Source organism: Somniosus microcephalus, chromosome 18 (genome assembly GCF_052327205.1).
Source record: "Somniosus microcephalus isolate GS21.2 chromosome 18, FLI_Smic_1.0, whole genome shotgun sequence".
NCBI classification, from domain to species: Eukaryota; Metazoa; Chordata; class Chondrichthyes; order Squaliformes; family Somniosidae; genus Somniosus; species Somniosus microcephalus.
In genome coordinates, this window is record NC_141004.1 from 7,717,596 (window position 1) to 7,742,294 (window position 24,699).

The 24,699-nt window shown below is 50.7% G+C and overlaps 1 protein-coding gene across 2 annotated transcripts in view; it reads right to left on the reverse strand.

The window, feature by feature from the left end:
* The window catches only part of LOC147105001 (leucine-rich repeats and immunoglobulin-like domains protein 2), a 100,463-nt gene extending 91,750 nt beyond the window's left edge, over nucleotides 1-8,713 (reverse strand). Inside the window, exon 1 of one of the 2 annotated variants that reach the window (XM_086011000.1) lies at nucleotides 8,329-8,713. In XM_086011000.1, coding sequence (XP_085867126.1) covers nucleotides 8,329-8,495 — 167 coding nt within the window. In that variant the 5' untranslated portion in view covers nucleotides 8,496-8,713. The remainder of the gene's footprint in view (nucleotides 1-8,328) is intronic. The other variant, XM_086010998.1, reaches the window with a different exon arrangement.
* Between the last annotated feature and the right edge of the window lie 15,986 nt (nucleotides 8,714-24,699).

Below are 24,699 nucleotides of genomic sequence, written 5' to 3' on the forward strand. Positions count from 1 at the left end.
TCAATGTCAAATTTTGCTTGATAACGTTCCTGTGAAGCGCCTTGGGACGTCTTACTATGTTAAAAGGCGCTTATATAAATGCAAGTTGTTGAGATGCAATATTCACCCACCTCCCACTTTGCCGCGGTGCAACAAGCCAGTGCTCCAACAAACCGCACCCTCCAATGGCCACGATTTCCCACTCGCCAGCCTGTGATCTCCCCTCCGCCAGTTCATTTTAATGGGCAGGAAAATCTCAAGCTGGCGATTGCACAAGAAAAAAACCCAGTCCATAAGTCTACTTAAAAATAACCCTTCTGAAGGGCTTCTCAATACATGCATGATAAAAGTCGATCAGCTCACCCATTTCTGTCGGGTTTAGGGCTCCATATTGGGGGTGCAACTTACAAATTTTAGACTTTTCTCCTAGCCAATATTCACCCCTTAACCAAAATCACTAAAAAACAGGTTAGCCGGTCATTGGGGACATAAGAACAGGAGGAGGCCATTTAACCCCTCGAGCCTGTTCAGCCATTCAATGAGATCATGGCTGATCTGTGACCTAACTCCATATACCCACTTTTGGCCCATTAATCCCTTAATACCTTTGGTTAACAAAAATCTATCAATCTCAGATTTAAAATTAAAAAGTGATCTAGCATCAGTTGCCGTTTGCAGAAGAGAGTTCCAAACTTTCATAGAGTACCACCCTCTGTGTGTAGAAGCGTTTCCTAATTTCACTCCTGCAAGGTCTGGCTTTTTCTGAATTATCTCATTGCTGTTTGTGGGAGCTTGCTGTGCACAAATTGGCTGTTGTGTTTACCTACATTACAACAGCGCCTACATTTCAACAGTACTTCATTGGCTGTAAAGCACTTTGGGACGTCCTCGGGTCGTGAAAGGCACGTGGTAAAAGCACGGTTTTTCTTTCTTACCATTTATTGGTGTTTAAAAGTCATTCTATTTCAAAGACGGAGTGTGTCCAATGAGTAACTGTGCCAAAACAGACCAGCAAGATCCCAGATTCTATCACTGCTCTGTGCCAAGTTAGCCAAACACAGCCAGGGGTGCTACGGGGAGAGAAAGATCTGGCAGTGATATATTTCAGCCCAGAGCAGGATGTCAGCATCACTACATCACCTGTACCATGAATAAAAACAAGTATAGTTCAGTGAGCACTAGTCATCCTACCGGTACCTCATCCAATTGACCATTCTGGAGAGCGGCAGAACATCTGACTGTGGTGGGCATCATACAGAACCAGATCCTGTCCACATTAAACATCCACACTCCCGCCTGGCAAGGTAACTGGCTAGTGATCAGGAGCAGGAACTCTGCCCAACTTTGCTCTTCCTAACCAGATATGTGAAGACAAATTGGAGTACGCGAACCTCCGTCTAAACCATCTCAGCACAAGACTGATGAAGTAAAGGCTGGGACCTTAAGCCTGCATGACTGAACAGAATCTGAATCGAGGTAGTCAATAAAAAGAGAAGTAGCAAATGGGCCAAATCTACACGCTAATAAACGGTTTTACTTTAGGAGACTCGTACTCCGAGACAAAACTCACAATTTCTCTATCAAAAAAAAAACAACATTCACTTAGTCAATGTGAACTAATTACTGAAAATCAAACTGCAAGTAAACTGTTAACAGACCCTGGCCAAAATTTATCCCTCAACCATGAAAACAATTCACTTCATTCCTGTTTGAGGGACACATTGTGGTAAACCACTTTTATCGTTCACTATCGTTACACTATAGTTATCACTGTTGTACTGTTCTCACTGTTGTATCACTATGCGAGGTCGCCTCTTGTCGCGCTGTTATACCTGGGCTGACCACCTCCGAATCCGCCCATGGCTCCACCTACCTGCCCAGGTATAAAGGTAGTCGATTGGCTGGTATTCCTCCTTGTTGGACCCGATCACCCACGAGGGTGGGCTCTGTTATTTAGTCAATAAAAACCTTTAGTTACGTTCCTAACTCGTTGCTTTTTATTGGACGAATTGATAGGTATATCAATTTTATTGACTAAATTTTAAAGATGTCTACTACTGACCAGCCAGGAGCCCTCCCAGAAGCACAGCCACAGCAGCTTTCAGACACCGGGCTACACCAGCCGGCTTGGCTGCAAGCCCTCAAACCACCGTACCTGGATCTAAACCCACAGGCAGCAAACTCAGCCCTCGACTTCAAACACTGGCTGGACTGCTTCGAATCCTACCTGGAAGAATCCGGCGTCCCTCAGAGATCCAAACTAAGAGTTCTGAACGCCCAAGCGAGCCCGAGAGTATACGCACTCATCCAGGACACGACTACATACGAGGCCGCTATCAACCTACTGAAACAGCAGTACCGGAGCCCGGTAAATTACATGTACACCAGGCACCTCCTCAGATCCCGCCCGCAACAGCCAGGAGAGTCTGTAGCTGAATTTTTACGGGCGCTAAGAGCACTCGGCAGGAACTGTGACTTTAAAGCGGTGACGGCTATTAAAAATACGGAAGATAATATCCGCGATGCCTTTGTGAAAGGCCTACGGTCCGACTACTCACGGCAAAGACTGCTTGAAGCTAAAGACCTCGACCTGGACAAAGCTGAAGCCCTCGCTCTCTCCCAAGAGGTGGCCCATCAGGACCAGGAGGCGTTTTCCAGGTACTGCTCGCGATCCTGGGACTCGGGCCCGACCCCTACCGCAATACCCTTCGCAGCGCCGCCCCCGGGACCTACCTCAGCGTCGGCGTCCCGGACCCGACCGGGACCGCCACCGGCTCCGACATCGGGCACCCGCGATCGGGCCGCCGGCTGCTTCTTTTGCGGCCAGGAGAAGCACCCGAGGTCGCGCTGCCCAGCCAGGAACTCTACCTGCAGGAAGAAAGGCCACTTCTCTGAGGCCTGCAGGAGCGGATCTTCAGAGGCCAGCAGTGCCTCATGCGAACTGTGGGGGCGGCCATCTTCTTTCAAGGCAACTGAGGCCAGCATCCCCACACGTGAGTCATGGGGCGGCCATCTTTGATCAAGGCAACCGACCCCAATAGTGCCTCATGTGAGCTATGGGGGCAGCCATCTTCTCCGCCATTTTGTCCTACCTCGTGGGAGACGCCATTTTACCCACCACGCCCGACTGCCACCGGGCCCCCGGACCCAACGACCGCAGACGACAACGACTCGCTTACCTACACACTAGCCTCCGTCACTCTGGATCAAGCCCGCCCACACCACCTGTCCAAGTCGATGATGGACATCAAAGTAAACGGCCACGCCACGACCTGCCTGTTCGACAGCGGAAGCACGGAGAGCTTCATCCACCCAGACACGGTGAGCCACTACTCCCTCCCTGTCCTGCCAACGCGCAACCGAATCTCGATGGCATCGAGGTCCCACGCCACGGACATTAGCGGCTACTGTGTTGTGACCTTGTCGGTTAAGGGTACGGAGTATAAAAATTTTAAACTCCTCGTCCTCCCCCAGCTCTGCGCTGCCGTCCTACTAGGGCTGGACTTCCAATCCCACCTCCAAAGTGTAACCCTAGCATACGGTGGACCCCTCCCCCCACTCAGTCGACAACCAGCGAATGTTAAACCGCCCACCGCGTAACACCTGCAGCCTATCCACCCTCAAGGTGCCGCCACCTTCCCTGTTCGCTAACCTCACCCCCGACTGCAAACCCGTCGCTACCAAGAGCAGGCGGTACAGCGCTGGGGACAGAGCCTTCATTAGCTCTGAGGTGCGGCGCCTCCTGAAAGAGGGCATTATCGAGGGGAGCAACAGCCCCTGGCGTGCCCAGGTCGTGGTCGTTAAGACCGGCGATAAAAATCGCCTGGTCATCGACTACAGCCAGACCATAAACAGATACACCCAGCTGGACGCATACCCGCTTCCCCGCATATCTGACATGGTCAATCAGATTGCACAATACCGCGTATTCTCGACCATCGACCTTAAGTCGGCCTACCACCAACTCCCTATCCACCCCGAGGACCGCCAGTACACCGCCTTCGAGGCGAATGGGCGCCGATACCACTTCCTTAGGGTCCCCTTCGGTGTCACCAACGGGGTCTCGGTCTTCCAAAGGGAGATAGACCGGATGGTTGACCAGAACGGACTGCAGGCCACATTCCCCTATCTAGATAACGTCACCATCTGCGGCCGCGACCGGCAGGACCATGACGTGAATCTGGAGAAATTCCTCCGTACGGCCCAACGGCTGAACCTCACCTACAATAAGGAGAAATGTGTGTTTAACACCTCGCGCCTTGCCATCCTTGGCTGTGTAGTAGAGAACGGACTCATCGGCCCCGACTCCGAAAGAATGCGCCCCCTCATGGAGCTACCCCTCCCCCACTGCCCTAAGGCACTAAAGAGAACCCTGGGGCTCTTCGCCTACTATGCCCAATGGGTGCCCAATTATGCGGACAAAGCCAGACCCCTCATGAAGTCCACATCCTTCCCCCTCACGGAGGAAGCGTGCGCGGCCTTCTCCCTCATCAAGGGAGACATAGCCAAGGCCACAATGCACGCAGTGGATGAGTCCATCCCCTTCCAAGTGGAGAGCGATGCATCCGACTTCGCCCTAGCCGCTACCCTTAACCAGGAGGGGAGGCCGGTGGCCTTCTTCTCAAGGACCCTACAGGGCCCCGAGATCCGACACTCGTCGGTCGAGAAGGAAGCCCAGGCAATTGTGGAGGCGGTACGGCGCTGGAGGCATTACCTGGCAGGCAAACGATTTACCCTCCTCGCCGACCAACGTTCGGTCGCTTTCATGTTTAATAACAAGCTGAGGGGCAAAATCAAGAATGACAAGATCTTGAGGTGGAGAATCGAGCTATCCACCTATGATTATGATATCTTGTACCGGCCAGGTAAGCTGAACGAACCCCCTGATGCTCTTTCACGAATTACATGCGCCAGCGCGCATATTGATAGACTTCAGACCCTCCACAACGACCTCTGCCACCCCGGGGTCACCAGACTTTACCATTTCATTAAGGCCCGCAACCTGACCTACTCCATCGAGGAGGTCAGGACCATGACCAGGAACTGCCAGACCTGCGCCGAGTGCAAACCGCACTTCTATAGGCCGGACAGAGCAAGCCTGATCAAGGCCACCCGCCCCTTCGAGCGCCTGAGCATCGACTTTAAGGGGCCTCTGCCGTCATCTGACCGCAATGTGTACTTCCTCAACATCGTTGATGAGTACTCCCGTTTCCCTTTTGCCTTCCCCTGCCCAGACATGACCAGTACCACGGTCATCAAGTGCCTGAACAACCTCTTCGCCTTGTTCGGGTTCCCGAACTATATACATAGTGACCGGGGCTCCTCCTTCATGAGCGAGGAACTCCGTCAGTTCGTACTAGCGAGAGGTATTGCAGCAAGTAGGACCACCAGCTACAACCCCTGAGGGAACGGCCAGGTGGAAAGAGAGAACGCGACGGTATGGAAGGCCGTCCTCTTAGCCTTAAAGTCTAAGGGCCTCCCAACCTCCCGCTGGCAGGAAGTCCTCGCGACAGCGCTGCACTCCATCCGGTCACTACTTTGCACTGCCGTTAATGCCACCCCCCATGAACGAATGTTTGTTTTCCCCAGGAAGTCGACTACGGGAACCACTCCACCAACCTGGCTGACCTCTCCGGGGCCCGTCTTGCTGCGAAAGCACGTGAGGGCCCATAAAACAGACCCCCTGGTCGAGAGGGTGAACCTCCTGCACGCCAACCCCCAGTACGCCTATGTGGCTTACCCAGACGGGTGGGAGGACACTGTCTCCTTACGAGACCTCGCACCCTCGGGCACTCCGGAGACACCACCTTTACCCCCCCCCCCACCACCCCCCCCCCAATTCCAGCCCAGGTAGACGGCATGCCGGAACCCCACGAGCCTTCGCCGACCACGCAGACACCAGCATTAACACCGGATAATGCAGCACCGCCGCTGCGACGATCGGAGAGGCTTACGAGGCCTCCGGACAGACTGACATACCAGAACTGGTAGTACACTTCACCCCGCCGGACTCAAATCTAAACAAGGGGTGAATGTGGTAAACCACTTTTATCGTTACACTATAGTTATCACTGTTGTACTGTTATCACTGTTGTATCACTATACGAGGTCGCCTCTTGTCGCGCTGTTATACCTGGGCTGACCACCTCCGACTCCGCCCATGGCTCCACCTACCTGCCCAGGTATAAAGGTAGTCGACTGGCTGGTATTCCTCCTTGTTGGACCCGATCACCCACGAGGGTGGGCTCTGTTATTTAGTCAATAAAAACCTTTAGTTATGTTCCTAACTCGTCGCTTTTTATTGGACGAATTGATAGGTATATCACACATTTGCCCACACAACCACAGTGAGCGTACTTCAAATGCAATACAAAGGATTTGCAGCTTCCCTGGTGGTCTAGTGGTTAGGATTCGACACTCACGCCCGCGGCCCGGGTTAGATTCCCGGTCAGGGAACAGGACGTTTCCGGCACAGACACGATGGGCCAAATGGCCTCCTCCTGTGCTGTAAATTTTGATGATTCGATGTGAAATGCTTTGGACATGATACGAGATGCTATATAAATGCAAGTTAAAGATACAGGCACACACAAATAAATAATCAACAAACAACTTCTGACGAGCAACTGTGTTAAATATGAAAAAAATGCATCCAGATGGAATAATCAAAAAATGCACTCCCTGTATTCAGTTTGAGACACAAATGTGCCCACTCTGGAACTATTCATAGAACCCGAGAGTAGAAAGGTCATTTGACATCTGCCCTGGTTAAATGCCCCAATATTCTGGGAAGTACTGTTGTCCTGCAAAAACCTACATGGACCGATCAGAACAAACCTGACGGATTGCAGAGCATAGGAGGCCATTCAGCCCATCGTGCCTGTGCCAGCTCTTTGAAAGAGCTCTCCAGTTAGTCCCACTCCGCTGCTCCTTCCCCACAGCCCCGCAACATTTTCCTTTTTAAGTATATACACACACAATTCTCTTTTGAAAGTTACTACTGTATCTGCTTCCACTTCCACCTTAGGCAATGAGTTCCAAATCATAGCAATTAGAGCCCATTTACCGTACCCACAAGGACCTAACTGCACTTTAACAATGATAGGGGGGTGGGAAAGTATCAGGATGTGTTCATGAAGAGCCAACACTGGGAAATCAAATCACCACCAGGGGAGTCGGCCAGATCATAAAACTTTACGAGTGCATCATGACAGCTGCTGGCCAGGATTCATTTGATTTATGGCAGAACCTGCAACTGGGAAATAAATGGGATTCATTTTTAAAAGAGAGAGCACAGCTACTAGTTTGGAGGGGGGCTGAAATAATGCAATTTCTGTTTTTATTACAGGGTGGGACGTTTAATCATTGTAGGCATCCCATTCCACGATTGCATGCAAATTGCAAATCAAATAACTTTGCAAATAATATTTCAGTTGCAACAAGGTGAACAGAGCCACTTATTTGGTGATGGAGGGGTTTCGAATAATGCAAATTCTGTTTTTATTACAGGAAGAGGGGGGTTTGGGCTATTTTTTCCATTGCAAACTGAATAAGCTTGCAAATGATATTTTGTGAATGTTATTTTAGTTGCAATTGATCACTAAGATGAATGGAGAGGGTCGCTGTGTCATCAGGGTGCAGTTATTGTCAGTTGTGCTTAAGTGAGTAGCACCCTCGCCTACGAGTCAGAAGGTTGTGGGTTTAAGTCCCACTCCAGAGACTTGAGCACAAAATCTAGACCGACACTCCAGTGCAGCGCCGAGGGAGCGCCGCACTGTCGGAGGGGCAGTGCTGAGGGAGCGCCGCACTGTCGGAGGGGCAGTGCTGAGGGAGCGCCGCACTGTCGGAGGGGCAGTGCTGAGGGAGCGCCGCACTGTCGGAGGGGCAGTGCTGAGGGAGCGCCGCACTGTCGGAGGGGCAGTGCTGAGGGAGCGCCGCACTGTCGGAGGGTGCTGTCAGGTGGACGTAAAAGATCCCATGGCACTATTTCGAAGAAGAGCAGGGGAGTTCTCTCCGGTGTCCTGGGCCAATATTTATCCCTCAACCAACATCACTAAAACAGATTATCTGGTCATTATCACATTGCTGTTTGTGGGAGCTTGCTGTGCACTAATTGGCTGCTGCGTTTCCTACATTACAACAGTGACTACACTTCAAAAAAGTACTTCATTGGCTGTGAAACGCTTCGGGACGTCCTGAGGTTGTGAAAGGCGCTATAGAAATGCAAGTGTGTCTTTCTCCGCTCTGAGCCCAGGACCCTGGCTGATGCAGTGTGTGTGTGCCGGGCCCTCCCGCGCCTCTGGTTTGTTTCTCCGCCCGCCCGCCCGCGCCCCCTTCGCCCATACTCACAGTTGCGTGACCCATGCGGGAAGGCGGTGAGGAACGGCGGCCGCCAGGCGCCTGCTGCAGTCCGCCAGGAAGTCCGTGCAGGAGCAAGGCGGGGGGCAGGTCGAGGCCGAGAGGGAGGCGAAGGCCAGGAGCAGAGCGGCGGCGGCCCATAGCGACCGGAGTCCCATCTTAGACCCACCACCGACAACAACAACAACAAACTCCCCTCACCGCCGGCACCGCACACCAAATGGCGGACAGGGGATGGGTTGCTGGGGGAGTTTAAAGGTATGAAGACACGCCGGTCACACTTGCACTCCGACTCCGAGGCCCGCTCGGAACAGCGCATTTAGCCGCCGACAAAAAGCGCCCATTCTCAGCGCCCCGCCCCGCCACCATTAGTTTGTCCAGGCCCCCCCTCTCCGCGTCGCTATTGGTCAGCGTCAACGTCAGTCAACCGCCTCCACAGGCCCCGCCTCAGCCTGCCTCCATTGGTCAGTGCCGACCCGCAATCCGCATTGCTATTGGTTAGGATCCACGTCAGTCAATGTGCCCGTCCCAGGCCCCGCCTCAGCCCCGCCACCATTGGATAGCGCCGGCCCAGTCCGCATTGCTATTAGTCAGCCTCAACGTCAGTCATCCACCTCCACAGGTCCTGCCTCTGCCCCGTCGCCATTGGACAGTCCCAGCCCGCTCCGCGTGGTTATTGGTCAGCGTCAATGTCAGTCAACCGCCTCCATTGGCTCCACCTCCGCCCCGCCACCATTGGACAGTCCCGGCCGGCCCAGCCGCGGCGCTATTGGGTAGAGTCAACGTCAGTCAATTACGTCACTGGGCACGCTCCAGTTGGACCCGCCCCAGAGACGCCACGGTCTCCGATTGGCTGAGTCTAACGTCAATCATACAGGGGCGGTGCCGCTGCTCTCTTAAAGGGGAAGGACATGGTCTCACCGGACTTCCGTTCAACAGCTCACACAACACATGTGGTGGTCAAAGGACCAAATGAAAAGCCCCTCACTTTCATTCACAGGAAAGGCTTTCATTCTCTCTGGCTTCAGGTGTGGTGCCGGAGGACTGGAGGAATGTGGTCCCCTTGTTTAAAAAGGGAGGAAGGGATAGACCGAGTAATTACAGCCTAACCTCGGTGGTGGGAAAATTATTGGAAAGAAATCTGAACAACAGGATAAATCTTCATTTAGAAAGACACGGATTAATCAAGGATAGTCAGCACGGATTTATTAAGGGAAGGCCGTGTCTGACAAACTTGAATTTTTTGAGGAGGTAACAAGGAGGGTAGATGAGGGTAGTGTGTTTGATGTAGTGTATATGGACTTTAGCAAGGTTTTTGATAAGGTTCCACATGACAGACTGGTCATGAAGTTAAAAGCCCATGGGATCCAGGGCAAAGTGGCAAGTTGGATTCAAAACTCTCGGAGACAGGAAGCAGAGGGTAATGGTTGATGGGTGTTTTTGTGACTGGAAGGCTGTTTCCAGTGGGGTTCCGCAGGGCTCAGTACTAGGTCCCTGCTTTTTGTGGCATATATCAACGATCTAGACTTGAATATAGGGGGTATGATTAAGAAGTTTGCAGATGATACTAAAATCGGCTGTGTGGTTGATACTGAAGAAAGAAGCTGTAGACTGCAGGAAGATATCAATAAATTGGTCAGGTGGGCAGAACAGTGGCAAATGGAATTCAATCCGGAGAAGTGTGAGGTAATGCATTTGGGAAGGGCTAAGAAGTAAAGGGAATGCACATTAAATGGTAGGACACTGAGTAGTGTAGAGAAACAAAGGGACCTTGGAGTGCATGTCCACAGATTCCTGAAGGTAGCAGGCCAGGTAGATAAGGTGGTTAAGAAGGCATATGGAATGCTTGCCTTTATTAGCCGTGGCATAGAATACAAGAGCAGGGGGGGTTATGCTTCGACTGTATAAAACACTAGTTAGGCCTCAGCTAGAGTACTGCATGCAGTCCTGGTCACCACATTACAGGAAAGATGTGATTGCACTAGAGAGGGTACAGAGGAGATTTATAAGGATGTTGCCGGGAGTAGAGAATCTTAGCTATGAGGAAAGACTGGATAGGCTGGGTTTGTTTTCCTTGGAACAGAGGAGGCTGAGGGGAGACCTTATTGAGGTGTATAAAATTATGAGGGGCCTAGATAAAGTGGATAGAAAGGACCTATTTCCCTTAGCAGAGGGGTCAAAAACCAGGGGGCACAGATTTAAAGTAATTGGGGGAAAGTTTAGGGGGGATTTGAGGGGAAATTTCTTCACCCAGTGGGTTGTGGGGGTCTGGAACTCACTGTCTGAAAGGGTGGTAGAGGCAGGAACCCTAACCACATTTAAAAAGTACTTGGATGTGCACTTGGGAAGCTGTAACCTGCAGGGCTACGGACCAAGAGCTGGGAAGTGGGATTAGGCTTGATAGCTCTTTGTTGGCCGGCGCGGTCACAATGGGCCGAAATGGCCTCCTTCCGTGCTGTAACTTTCTGTGATTCATTGAATCATAGAATGGTTACAGCACAGAAGGAGGCCATTCAGCCCATCGAGCCACTGCCGGCTCTCTGCAAGAGCACTTCAGCCAGTCCCACTTTCCCCGGAGCCCTGCAATATCTTTTCCTTCAGGTACTTATCCAATTCCCTTTTGAAAGCCACGATTGAATCTGCCTCCACCTCCCTTTCAGGCAGTGAATTCCGGATCCTAACCGCTCGCTGTGTAAAAAAGTTTTTCCTCATGTCGCTTTTGGTTCTTCTGCCAATCTCCTTCAATCTGTGTCCTCTGGTTTTCAACCCTTCCGCCAATGGGAACAGTTTCTCTCTGTCTACTCTGTCCAGACCCATCATGATTTTGAACACATCTATCAAATCTCCTCTCAGCCTATTCTACTCGAAGGAGAACAACCCCAGCAGGGTGGTAAAGGCAAACTCAATCATGGCTTTCAAAAGGGAATTGGATACGTACCTGAAGGAAAAAAAATTGCAGGGCTACAGGGAAAGGGCGCGTGCATGGGACTAGCTGAGGTGCTCTTGCAGAGAGCCGGCACGGGCTCGATGGGCTGAATGGCCTTCTGTGCTGTAACCATTCTATGATTCTCCAGTCTATCCATGTAACTGAAGTCCCTCATCCCTGGAACCATTCTTGTAAATCTTTTCTGCACCCTCTCTAAGGTCTTCGCTTCCTTCCTAAAGTGTGGTGCCCAGAATTGGACACAATATTCCAGTTTTTTTTTTAAATTATGGGATGTGGGTGTCACTGGCAAGGCTAGTATTTATTGCCCATCCCTAATTGCCCTTGAGAAGGTGGTGGTGAGCCACCTTCTTGAGCCGCTGCAGTCCGTGAGGTGAAGGTACTCCCACAGTGCTGTTAGGGAGGGAGTTCCAGGATTTTGACCCAGTGACGATGAAGGATTGGCGATGTACTTCTAAGTCAGGATGGTGTGTGACTTGGAGGGGAACCTGGAGGTGGTGGTGTTCCCATGCGCCTGCTGCCCTTGTCCGTCTAGGTGGAAGAGGTACTGGGTTTGGGCGGTGCTGTCGAAGAGGCCTGACCTGCTCTTGTTGCCACAGTATTTATGTGGCTGGTCCAGTTAAGTTTCTGGTCAATGGTGACCCCCAGGATGTTGATGGTGGGGGTTCAGCGATGGTAATGCCATTGAACGTCAAGGGGAGGTGGTTCGACTCTTGCTTGTTGGTGATAGTCATTGATTGGCACTTCTGTGGCATGAATGTTACCTGCCACTTATCAGCCCAAGCCTGAATGTCGTCCAGGTCTTGTTGCATGTGGGCATGGAATGCTTCATTATCTGAGGAGTTGTGAATGGCACTGAACACTGTGCAGTCATCAGTGAATATCCCCATTTCTGACCTTATGTTGGAGGGAAGGTCATTAATGAAGTAGCTGAAGATAGTTGGGCCTAGGACACTGCCCTGAGGAACTCCTGCAGCGATGACCTGGGGATGTGGTGATTGACCTTCAATGACTACAACCATCTTCCTTTGTGCTGGTATGACTCCAGCCAGTGGAGCGTTTTCCCCCTGATTCCCATTGACTTCAGTTTTACTGGGAGTCCTTGATGCCACACTCAGTCAAATGCTGCCTTGATGTCAAGGGCAGTCACTCTCACCTCACCTCACCTCACATGTGGAAACTGACGCTGTGTTTTCGGATGATGTCGCCAAGGGGCAACATGTAGATAAGAAATAGGAGGGGGCCAAGGATAGATCTTTGAGGGACACCAGAGGCAACGATGCGGGAGCAGGAAGAGAAGCCGTGTTGGATAAGCAGGCTAACAACACAGAGGCGGTGGAAAGGTTGGGAGAGGCGGTGGATAGGTAGAGCTGGGTTATAGCAGTGTACACATGGAACATGATTCCATATCTTGATATGGCAACGCCCTGTTTGAATCTTTCCAATCAGGTTCCCGCCCCTACAACTGCACTGAAACGGCCCATATCAGTCACATAAATGACATTCTCTGTGACATGTGGGGCAGTGCATTATCCCTCCTTGATCTTAGAATCATAGGCCTAGAAATTCGGTATAGCCGCGTTTGGGGCGCTAGTCCTGGCGATGCGCAAAGTTTAGCGCCAGGCGCAATTTAGCGCCACCTAGCGCGATATTGGGTTGCAGCACCCCTAAAGGTGATTGCGGCGCTAAATCAGGCGCTGCACGCTACTCTTAAGGCGCTAACCCGGCGGCGCAACCCAATTTCGCGGCGGCGGGGCGCAGCGAAGGTGCTGTCAATAATCACTTTCCCTGAGACACACTGGCGCCGGCCAGCTCTTAAAGGGGCAGGTCAATTGGCATCACCAGACACACTCACTGCCTTGTAGGCCTTCAAAGCGGTGGGAGCCTACCTGTGGTGCACCAGCCTAGCAAGACATGGAAAGGGTGAGGCAGAGGGCGGAACGCCTCACTGATGGGGCATTGGATGCTTTGGTTGGCGCAGTGGAATCAAGGCCAAGGAAGATGGTCGGAATGTGATTTATGTTTTGGACAGTCTCCCGGGTGTGAGAGGCAGTTATGTGTCAGTGTATTAGTTTTGCTTTCTGTTGCCATAGCTTTCTCATGTTTGAAGGAACCACATTTTGTGTAATGAAACAGTTTCTTCATTTACAATGGCCATGCCTGCTATTTACATGCATCTTGCCCTTCACAGGCTTGGGGGTATCAGACCGGTTCCATTCCTCTTCTTGGAATGGCAGTAAGCATTCTGTGAGAGAAGCCTAGAAGCCACTTCTGATCAGCCTCTGACGCACAGCCTGAGAAGAGCCGCTCGCGTAGAAGTTCAGGCCAGCAGGCATCTTCTCAGCCACCGACAGAGATGTCCTGCACCTTATCTGAGGCTGCAGATCTGGCTGAAGCAGCTGGCACAGCTCAGTCACCACCTCCTTTCTAAATCGCAGCCTTCTGACACACTGCTCCTCCAGCATGTTCATGTAGGAAAACTGCTGTCGGAAAACCCTGCCAGCGTAAGGTCTGCTGTGGCAACGTCTGTTGGCCCTCCTCCGTCTGGCCATGCCCGCCCCCCTCTCCCAGCGTCTCAGTGCCCTTTCCAGATGATTCAGCAGCAGGACGTTCCCCTCCAATGCAGCCCCCATAATAAGTGCCCACAGGAAGGTTCCCCGGTGTCAAGGCTCACCAACAGCAAGGTGATGGTCAGAAGGCTGAAGATCGTCTGCCTGCGCTGGCTCAGTGGCCAAATGGCTCTCAGTGTGCAGCTCAGCAACTCTTTGTAGTTCTCGAGGAAGTTGTGCTCCAAAAATGGCTGCCGCTTTTAAACCACACCAGTCCCCTTTAAATAACGCTCCTCCAGCCCGAGAGCGACTTGGTAAGGCCCAGGTAAGCTGACACTATTAGCGCCAGGCGCTACGGAGGGGGGCGCCACTGAATTTCCGGTCCGGGGCGCCCAAAAGGCGTTGCACACTCAAATGACGTCATAATCAGCCTGCGCCCATGAGCGGGCGCTAAGATTTAGCGCCGGCGCTAAATGCATGCTCAATATGGGGCGAGGCGCTAGGCGCCTTGCGCCCGCCCGGAAATTGGCTAGCCCCCCACTTCTTGGCCTCTTTAGGCGTTAATCGGTGGCGCTAACAACCGAATTTCTCCCCCATAGAATCTTACAGCACAGAAGGGGGCCATTTGGCCTGTCGAGCCTGTGCTGGCTCTTTGAAAGAGCTATCCTCAATCTCTCTGAGGCCTTTGACAGAGTCGACCACACCATCCTCCTCCAACACCTTTATCTGTTGTCCAGCTGAGTGAGACTGCCCTTGCTTGATTCCACTCTTAACCAATCCAATCGTAGCCAGAGAAACTGCAGCAATTATTTCTCTTTCCTCCCCCACACTGTGACCCCTGGAGTGCCCCAAGGATCTATCCTTGGCCACCTCCTATTTCTCACCTACATGCTGCCCCTCGGCAACATCATATCACGATGTGGCATCATGTTCCATGTGTACGCTGCTATAACCCAGCTCTACCTGTCCACCTCTGCCAACCTTTCCACAGCCTCTGTGTTGTTAACTTGTTTATCCAACATCCAATCCTGAATAAGCTTTAGTTTTCTTCAGTTAAACATTGGGAAGACCAAACCCATAGTTTTCGGCCCCCGCCACGAACTCCGTACCCTCTCCACTGATTCCATCGCCCTCCCCTGTTTCAGGTTCACAATCCCAGCATTCAATTTGACCCCAAGCTGAGCTTCCAATACAAAGACTGCCTACTTCCACCTCCTTAGCCTTGCCTGTCCCCGACTCTGCCTCAGTCCATCCGCTGCCGAAACCCTCATCCCTGTCTTTGTCACCTCCAAACTCGACTATTCCAAAGCTCTCTTGGTCGGCTTTTCATCCTCTACCTGCCATGCACTTGAGCTCATCCAAAGCTCTGCTGCCAATATACTGACTCACCCATCACGCTTGTACTCACTGACCTGCATTGGCTCCAGGTCCATCAGGGTCCCCAATTTAAAATGATCATACTCATGTTCAAATCCCTCCATGGCCTCGCCCCTCCCTATCTCTGTAACCTCCTCCAGTCCAACAATTCCCAAACCCATGACCTCTACCACCTAGAAGGACAAGGGCAGCAGGCGCATGGGAACACCACCACCTCCAAGTTCCTCTCCAAGTCACACACCATCCTAACTTGGAAATATATCGGCCGTTCCTTCATCGTCACTGGGTCAAAATCCTGGAACTCCCTCCCTAACAGCACTGTGGGAGCACCTTCACCACACGGACTGCAGCGGTTCAAGAAGGCGGCTCACCACCACCTTCTCAAGGGCAACAAGGGATGGGCAATAAATGCTGGCCTTGCCAGCGATGCCCACATCCCATGAACGAATTAAAAAAAAGTCACGGTTTATGGCTCCTGTAAGGGTTCTACAGACAAAGACGGACCGCAGTTACAATGAGGCCCATGTCACTACAGGAAGTGCGGCAGAGCAGATTACAGGGATTCTCAAGTTCCATTTCAGGTGCCTGTCTAAAGGTGATGGAGCCCTGCAATACAACTCACCGAGAGTCGTTGCAGCTTGCTGCATTCTGCATAACGTGACAAGGAAGAAAGGCTTGCTGCTTCCAGAAGCTGAAACAATGATGAATCATAGAATCATAGAATGATGCAGCACAGAAGGAGGCCATTCGGCCCATCCTGCCTGTGCTGGCTCTTTGGTAGAGTTATCCAATGAATCCCAATCCATCCTGCTCTTTCCCCGTGGCCCTGTCATTTTTTCTCAATTTACGTATTTATCCAATTCTCTTTTGAAAGTTACTATTGAAGCTGCGTCCACCGCCCTTTCAGGCAGCGCATTCCAGATCACAACAACTCGCTGCATAAAAAAATTGCTTCCTCAGGGGTGAGATGATTGTCCTATGAGGAGAGATTGAGTAGACTAGGCCTATATTCTCTAGAGTTTGAGAGGAGAAGAATGAGAGGTGATCTCATTGAAACATGCAAAATTCTTACAGGGCTTGACAAGCTAGATGCAGGGAGAATGTTTCCCCTGGCTGGGGAGTCTAGAACCAGGGGACACAGTCTCAGGATAAGAGGTCGCCATTTAGGACTGAGATGAGGAGGAATTTCTTCACTCAGAGGGTGGTGAATCTTTGGAATTCTCTACCCCAGAGGGCTGTGGAGGCTCAGTCGTTGAGTATATTCAAGACAGAGATTGATAGATTTTTGATTATTAAGGGAATCAAGGGATATGGGGATAGTGCAGGAAAGTGGAGATGAGGTAGAGGATCAGCCATGATCTTATTTAATGGCAGAGCAGGCTCGAGGGGCCAAATGGACGACTCCTGCTCCTGGTTCTTATGTTCTTATGTAGCTCAGAACTCTATGCGATGAAACCGTGCTTACTTTGAAGAACATTTTTCCCAGAGGTGCCAAACAATCCATTCACCCTAATTCTTAACACTGTGCTCACCCTTTGTGCCAGTTAGTTTACTTGCTCTAGCTCTTAGTCTAGTGCTTCAATGAGGTGCTCCCTGAGTGAGATGAGGTTGGGCGATGAGAGGCTAGGACGGTTCCCCACCCCTTGGGTGACTCGTGCCTCAGGCAAGCAGCTGTCGCAGTGAGCCCATCTTACACCAGGCTGATGCTGGCAGTGTCAAGGGGTGCTGGGACTATGTCTGACACTCTGCCACGTGTAAGCATTGGTGGAGGCAGTGGAGATAGCCTTTATTGCAAGGGGGTTGGAGTATAAGAGTAAGAAAATCTTGCTGGAATTATGTAAGGTTTTGGTGAGACCACACCTGGAATACTGTGCACAGTTTTGGTCTCCTTACCAAAGGAAGGATATACTTGTCTTGGAGGCTGTAATGAAATCTGTTTGTCTTGATCCTGTATTCGTTTTGCACTCATGTATATTACCCTCCCCCACTGTGTATAGTTTCACTTCCTCTTTCCTGACTAACCTGGGAGGTTCCAGGTCTTGGCTCTTGGCTCCGCCCCTGACTTCTCTTACATAAAGATCCCAGGATCTGTATGACTCATTCCTGTGAACCAGTCGGCATGTTGAGATGTTAGCTCTGATCTTAGTGATTAAAAGCCAACTTGTTTAAGTCTATAACTTCTAGTTTTGTGGTTATTGAAGGTCCATCAATTTTAATCACTAAAGAATACTAGGATGGATCGACTCCTAAAACCAAAGCATCTGGACTTGGATCCACATTCTGCTGAAGCATCAAATCAATTTGGACACTGGCTCAAATGCTTCGAACTCTTCGCGGGGGCCTCATCCGCTAGCGAGGTAGATAAACTGAGTCTACTGACTACCCGCGTAAGTCATTGGATTTATTCGTTCATCCGGGACGCCACCTCTTACACGGAGGCCATCACTATCCTGAAGGCCCAATACCAGAGGCCGGTAAACGAAGTGTACGCCAGACATCTGCTGGCTACACGCAGGCAGCGACCAGAGGAATCAATGGACGATTTCTTACAGGGCCTAAAGGACCTGGTCCGGGACTGTAACTGCAAGGCCGTGACGGCCAACGCGTACTCTGACGAATTGGTCTGCGATTCCTTCATTACGGGCCTCAAATCGAATTATATCCGGCAGAGACTGCTGGAGAAGGAGGTCCTGGACTTAAAAAAGGCAGTGGCCACTGCGCGATCGCTGGACGTGGCCCAGAAAAACTCTGACTCTTATTCTTCCAGCCATGCGGCCCTCACCGCCTCGTGCGCGCCGAGGGGGCCGCCATCTTGGAATCAGCCATCTTCCCCATCCAGGTCTCAGACCAGCTCTACGCCGCCGGAGTCCCCACACAGAAGTTCACCCAGGAGTCCTACTACAGCGGCAATGTCTCGAGGCCCGAAATGCTACTTCTGCGGCCAGGCCAAGCACCCCAGACAACAATGCCCAGCGAAGGACGCTACATGCTTCAAATGTAAGAAAAAGGGGCATTTTAGCAAAGTCTGCAGGGGGAATCCGATTTCCAACTCCGTCACCGCCTCGTGCGTGCCGTGCGGGCCACCATCTTGGGATCCGCCATCTTTTCCCGACTCAACGGCCGCCCAGGGCCCAACAGTGGCTTCGATCACGGTGGATCAATCCAGGCCACACCCGTTGACAAAATCCATGATGGACATACAGGTAAACGGGAATTTAACGAAATGTTTAATTGACTGTGGGAGTACCGAGAGTTTTATCCACCCTAGCCTGGTACGGCGGCACTCATTAACGGTAACCCCTACATGGAGCAGAATTGCTATGGCTGCTAAGCCCCACACTTCGGACATTTTGGGCTACTGTGTGGTAACACTGACTGTAAAAGGCACGGACTACAAGGATTTTAAACTCCTCGTGATGCCAGAACTCTGTGTTAATGTAATCTTGGGCCTGGACTTCCAGTGCCACCACGAAAGTGTCACGCTAGCATATGGCGGGTCCCAGCCGCCACTCACAGTCTGTGGCCTATCAACCTTAAAAATCAGCCCGCCCTCTTTATTGGCTAATCTCACTCCGAACTGTAGGCCCATAGCGACCAAAAGTAGACGGTACAGTCTGGAAGACAGACACTTTATCAAGGCGGAAGTGGACAGACTCCTGCGGGAAGGCATTATTGAATGCAGGACCAGCCCGTGGCGTGCCCAAGTAGTCATAGTTAAAAATAGCGAAAAGAAACGGATGGTAATTGACTACAGCCAGACTGTTAATATTTATACCCAGCTGGACGCCTACCCTTTACCCCGCATATCAGAAATGGTCAACCAGATTGCGCAATACCGAGTCTTCTCGACTATCGACCTCAAATCCGCGTATCACCAGCTCCCCATTAGAACGGAGGACCGCCCATACACCGCCTTCGAGGCGAACGGGCGCCTCTACCATTTTCTCAGAGTGCCCTTCGGAGTAACAAATGGGGTCTCGGTCTTCCAACGTGAGATGGACCGCATGGTTGACGAGAATAAACTACAAGCTACCTACCCCTATCTGGACAATGTCACTATCTGCGGGCACAACCAGCAAGACCACGATCTAAATCTTGCGAGATTTTTAAAAACTGCCCTAAAGCTGAATCTAACCTACAACAAAGACAAATGTGTCTTCAACACAACCCGTCTCTGTATCCTCGGCTGTGTGGTGGAAGATGGGGTAATTGGACCGGACCCTGACCGATTACGCCCCCTAAAGGAACTGCCCCTGCCACACAATCACAAAGCTTTAAAAAGGTGCCTGGGATTTTTTTCATATTATGCCCAATGGGTGCCCAATTACTCTGATAAGGCCCGACCCCTCATTAAATCGACGTCCTTCCCACTATCAGCTGAAGCTCGGGAGGCTTTCACCAGTATTAAACAGGACATTGAAAGGGCTGCAGTGTGTGCAGTGGACGAATGCATTCCCTTTCAAGTCGAAAGCGATGCGTCAGACTTTGCCTTAGCTGCGACCCTCAATCAGGCTGGGAGACCTGTGGCCTTCTTCTCCCGAACCCTTCAGGGACCTGAAATCAGGCACTCTTCTGTCGAGAAGGAGGCACAGGCTATAGTGGAGGCAGTGCGACACTGGAGAAACTACCTAGCCGGCAAACGTTTCACCCTGCTCACCGACCAGCGGTCGGTGGCTTTCATGTTTAATAACAAACAAAGGGGGAAAATCAAGAATGACAAAATACTCAGGTGGAGGATCGAACTATCCACGTTCGACTATGATATTATGTACAGGCCGGGAGCCCTTAATGAACCCCCAGATGCCCTATCGCGGGGAAAGTGTGCCAGCATTCATACGGACAAATTGCAGGGTCTCCACAACGACCTCTGTCACCCAGGGGTCACCCGATTATACCATTTTATAAAGTCCTGCAATAAGAACATAAGAACATAAGAAATAGGAGCAGGAGTAGGCCAATCGGCCCCTCGAGCCTGCTCCGCCATTCAATAAGATCATGGCTGATCTGATCCTAACCGCCAATCCACTATCACAGAACCATCTCCTGAATCTAACAGAATTAGACACACGAAATAGGAGCAGGATCAAGCTACACGGCCCCTGGGCCCGCTCCGCTACCCACAGGGCCATGACCGATCCGAACCTAGACTCATGTCCAAATTCCTGCCCGCTCCCCGTAACCTTTAATTCCCTTTACTTCTAGGAAACTGTCTATTTCTGTTTTAAATTTATGTAATGATGTAGTTTCTACAGCTTTTTGGGGCAGCATATTCCATGGACCTACCACCCTCTGAGTGAAGTAGTTCCTCCTCATCTCAGTTTTGAAAGAGCAGACCCTTATTCTAAGACTACGCCCCATAGTTCTAGTTTCACCCATCATCGGGAACATCTTCCCCGCTTCCACCCGATCCAACCCCTTCACAATCTTATATGTTTCAATAAGATCGCCTCTCATTCTTCTGAACTCCAATGAGTAGAGTCCCAATCTACTCAACCTCTCCTCATATGTCCATCCCCTCATCCCCGGGATTAACCGAGTGAACCTTCTTTGTACTGACTCGAGAGCAAGTATGTCCTTTCTAAAGTATGGACACCAAAACTGTACGCAGTATTCCAGGTGCGGTCTCACCAATACCTTGTACAACTGAAGCAATACCTCCCTATTTTTATATTCTATCTCCCTAGCAATGAAAGCCAACATTCCATTGGCCTTCTTAATCACTTGCTGCACCTGCATACTAACCTTTTGAGTTTCGTGCACCAGGACCCCCAGATCCCTTTGTACTTCAGTACTTTCCAGTTTCTTGCCATTAAGATAATAACTTGCTCTACGATTTTTCCTGCCAAAGTGCATAACCTCACACTTTCCAGTATTGTATTCCATCTGCCAAATCTCTGCCCACTTACTTAGCCTGTCTATGTCCCCTTGCAGGTTTTTTATGTCCTCCTCACTCACTACTTTCCCTCCCATCTTAGTATCATCTGCAAACTTTGAGATGTTACACTCGGTCCCCTCCTCCAAATCGTTAATATAGATTGTAAAGAGTTGGGGACCCAGCACTGACCCCTGCGGAACACCACTAGTTACTGATTGCCAGTCTGAGAATGAACCATTTATCCCAACTCTCCGCCTTCTGTTAGATAGCCAATCCTCTATCCATGCCAAAATATTACCCCCAATCCCGTGATTTTTTATCTTAAGCAATAATCTTTTGTGTGGCACCTTTTCAAATGCCTTTTGGAAGTCTAAATACACTACGTCCACTGGTTCCCCTTTATCCACCCTATACGTTACTTCCTCAAAGAACTCCAGCAAATTTGTCAAACATGACTTCCCCTTCATAAAACCATGCTGACTTTGTCCTATTAGATTATGATTATCCAAATGTCCTGTTACTGTCTCCTTAATAATGGACTCCAAAATTTTACCTACCACAGATGTTAGGCTAACCGGTCTATAGTTTCCAGCCTTCTGTCTACTGCCCTTTTTAAATAAGGGTGTTACATTTGCAGTTTTCCAGTCTGCCGGGACCTTTGCCGAGTCCAGGGAGTTTTGGAAAATTATTACCAATGCATCCACAATCCCTACTGCCACTTCCCTCAAGACCCTAGGATGTAAGCCATCAGGTCCAGGTGATTTATCCGCCTTGAGTCCCATTATTTTACCGAGTACCACTTCCTTAGTGATTTTGATCGTGTTTAGCTCCTCCCCCCCTTTAGCCCCCTGTTTGTCCAGTGTTGGGATATTCTTAGTGTCTTCTACTGTAAAGACTGATGTAAAATATTCATTCAGTGTTTTTGCCATCTCCATATTTCCCACCATTAATTTCCCGGTCTCATCCTCTAAGGGACCAACATTTACTTTAGCCACCCTTTTTCTGTTTATATAACTATAAAAACTCTTACTATCTGTTTTTATATTTTTTGCTAATTTACTTTCATAATCTATCTTCCCTTTCTTAATCAGTCTTTTTGTTATTTTTTGCTGTCTTTTAAAGTTTTCCCAATCCTCTATCCTCCCACTAGATTTGGCTACCTTATATGCCCTTGTTTTTAGTCGAATACTATCCTTAATTTCTTTACTTAGCCACGGATGGCTGTCTTTTCTTTTACACCCTTTTCTTCTCATCGAGGAGGTCAGGGCAATGACCAGAGCCTGCCGCATCTGTGCGGAATGCAAGCCTCGTTTCTACAGGCCTGACCGTGCACACCTTATCAAAGCCACATGGCCATTCGAGCGCCTAAGTCTGGACTTCAAGGGACCCCTTCCCTCTGCCGACCGTAACGTATACTTCCTCAATATCATTGATGAATATTCCCGCTTCCCCTTCGCCATTCCCTGCCCAGACATGACCAGTGCCACGGTCATCAAGTGTCTCTGTAATCTATTCTGCATGTTTGGCATGCCGAACTACATACACAGTGATGGGGGGACGTCATTCATGAGTGACGAGCTGCGCCAGTTCTTGCTCTCGAAGGGGATAGCCACTAGCAGAACCACTAGCTACAACCCCCGGGGTAATGGGCAAGTGGAAAGGGAGAATGCTACTGTTTGGAAGGCTGTCACGTTAGCCTTAAAGTCAAAAGGCCTTCCGACCTCCCGCTGGCAGGAAGTCCTCCCAGACGTGCTCCACTCCATAAGGTCTCTGTTATGTACTGCCACTAACGCTACCCCTCATGAAAAGATGTTCGTTTTCCCCCGGAAATCCACCTCGGGCATATCTCTACCCGCATGGCTGACGTCTCCGGGGACAGTACTATTGCGGAAGCACGTGAGAGGCCATAAAACGGACCCCCTTGTGGAAAAGGTACAGCTCCTCCATGCAAACCCTCAGTACGCCTATATCGAATACTCTGACGGGCGAGAGGACACTGTTTCCATAAAAGACCTCGCTCCCTCGGGGAGCGGAGAGAACGATGGGAGACTACACGATGAAGACCTACACTACAAAGAGACAGGACGCCCAGAGGTATCAATACCCAACTTTAACCTGGAGGACACTGCAGATAACCTGGAAGACACTGCGGAGGCCCGGACAGCGGAGGAACCAGAATCCATTCCCCTAGAGGCACCCCAACCGGCTTTGCGCCGATCACTGAGAACTGCAAAACCTCCTGACAGGCTCACTTATACCAACTTTTACATTCTCCCCGTGTTTGCGTGGGTTTTCTCCGGGTGCTCCGGTTTCCTCCCACAGCCCAAAGATGTGTGGGTTAGGTTGATTGGCTATGATAAATTGACCTTAGTGTTAGGGGGATTAAATACGTGGGGTTACAGGGATAGGGTGGGATATGTGTTGGTGTAGGGGTTGCGGGGATTGGGTGGGATATGTGTCGGTGCAGGCTCGATGGGCCGAAATGGCCTCTATCTGCACTGTGGGGTTTCTGTGATTCTGTGATTGTGTGATCACCCCGATGGACTAAATCTATAGAAGGGGTGAATGTAATGAAATCTGTTTGTCTTGATCCTGTATTCGTTTTGCACTCATGTATATTACCCTCCCCCACTGTGTATAGTTTCACTTCCTCTTTCCCGACTAACCTGGGAGGTTCCAGGTCTTGGCTCTTGGCTCCGCCCCTGACTTCTCTTACATAAAGATCCCAGGATCTGTATGACTCATTCCTGTGAACCAGTCGGCGTGTTGAGATGTTAGCTCTGATCTTAGTGATTAAAAGCCAACTTGTTTAAGTCTATAACTTCTAGTTTTGTGGTTATTGAAGGCCCATCAGCGCCCCTACTGAATATTGCGGGAGACGCAGCCAGTGGCGCTACAGCCACTGACTGCCTCTTTAGGCGCTAACAGGTGGCGCTACTCACCCAATTTCTCCCCCATTATTTGATCATTATCACATTGCTGTTTGTGGGAGCTTGCTGTGTGCAAAACAGCTGCCACATTTCCTACATTAAAACAGTGACTCCGCTTCAAAAATGCTCCATTGGCTGTGAAGTGGTTTGGGACGTCCGGTGGTGGTGAAAGGCGCTATAGAAATGCGAGTCTTTCATTCTTTCTTGAGCTGATTTAGCCAGTTGATGGAGCTTGGTGCAGCCACCAAGGGGAGCTCCAGTATCAGAAAGGATTGCAACTCTTCAAAATACTGCTTATTGTGAAAAAGAAAGAAAGGGGGAATAATTCGGCATCGACCATTTTGGGGCGCCAATATTGCCTGATCGCTAACTTTAGCGCTGACGACCACAAAATCCAGTTTTAGCGCCCCAAGAGAGAGGTGGAGCACTAAATCTAACACTCCACTGCCTTCTTAGAGCGCTAGCCCTGAATATCGGGGCGGTGCGTTCAGCAGCGCGTCACACGGGGCCACGTAGCGCTGCCGCATGGAAGGGCTCCTCCCCTCATTAAAGGGGGCGGCCCCCCCAAGCCCACAACTCTGCGGGGCCCTACCTGGACCACCGGGGAGCGGGGTGCCGTGCCTCAAGAGGCGTGCCGGGGCTGCCGGTTCGCGGCACGGACCCCGCGGTCAAAGACGCAACGGGCCG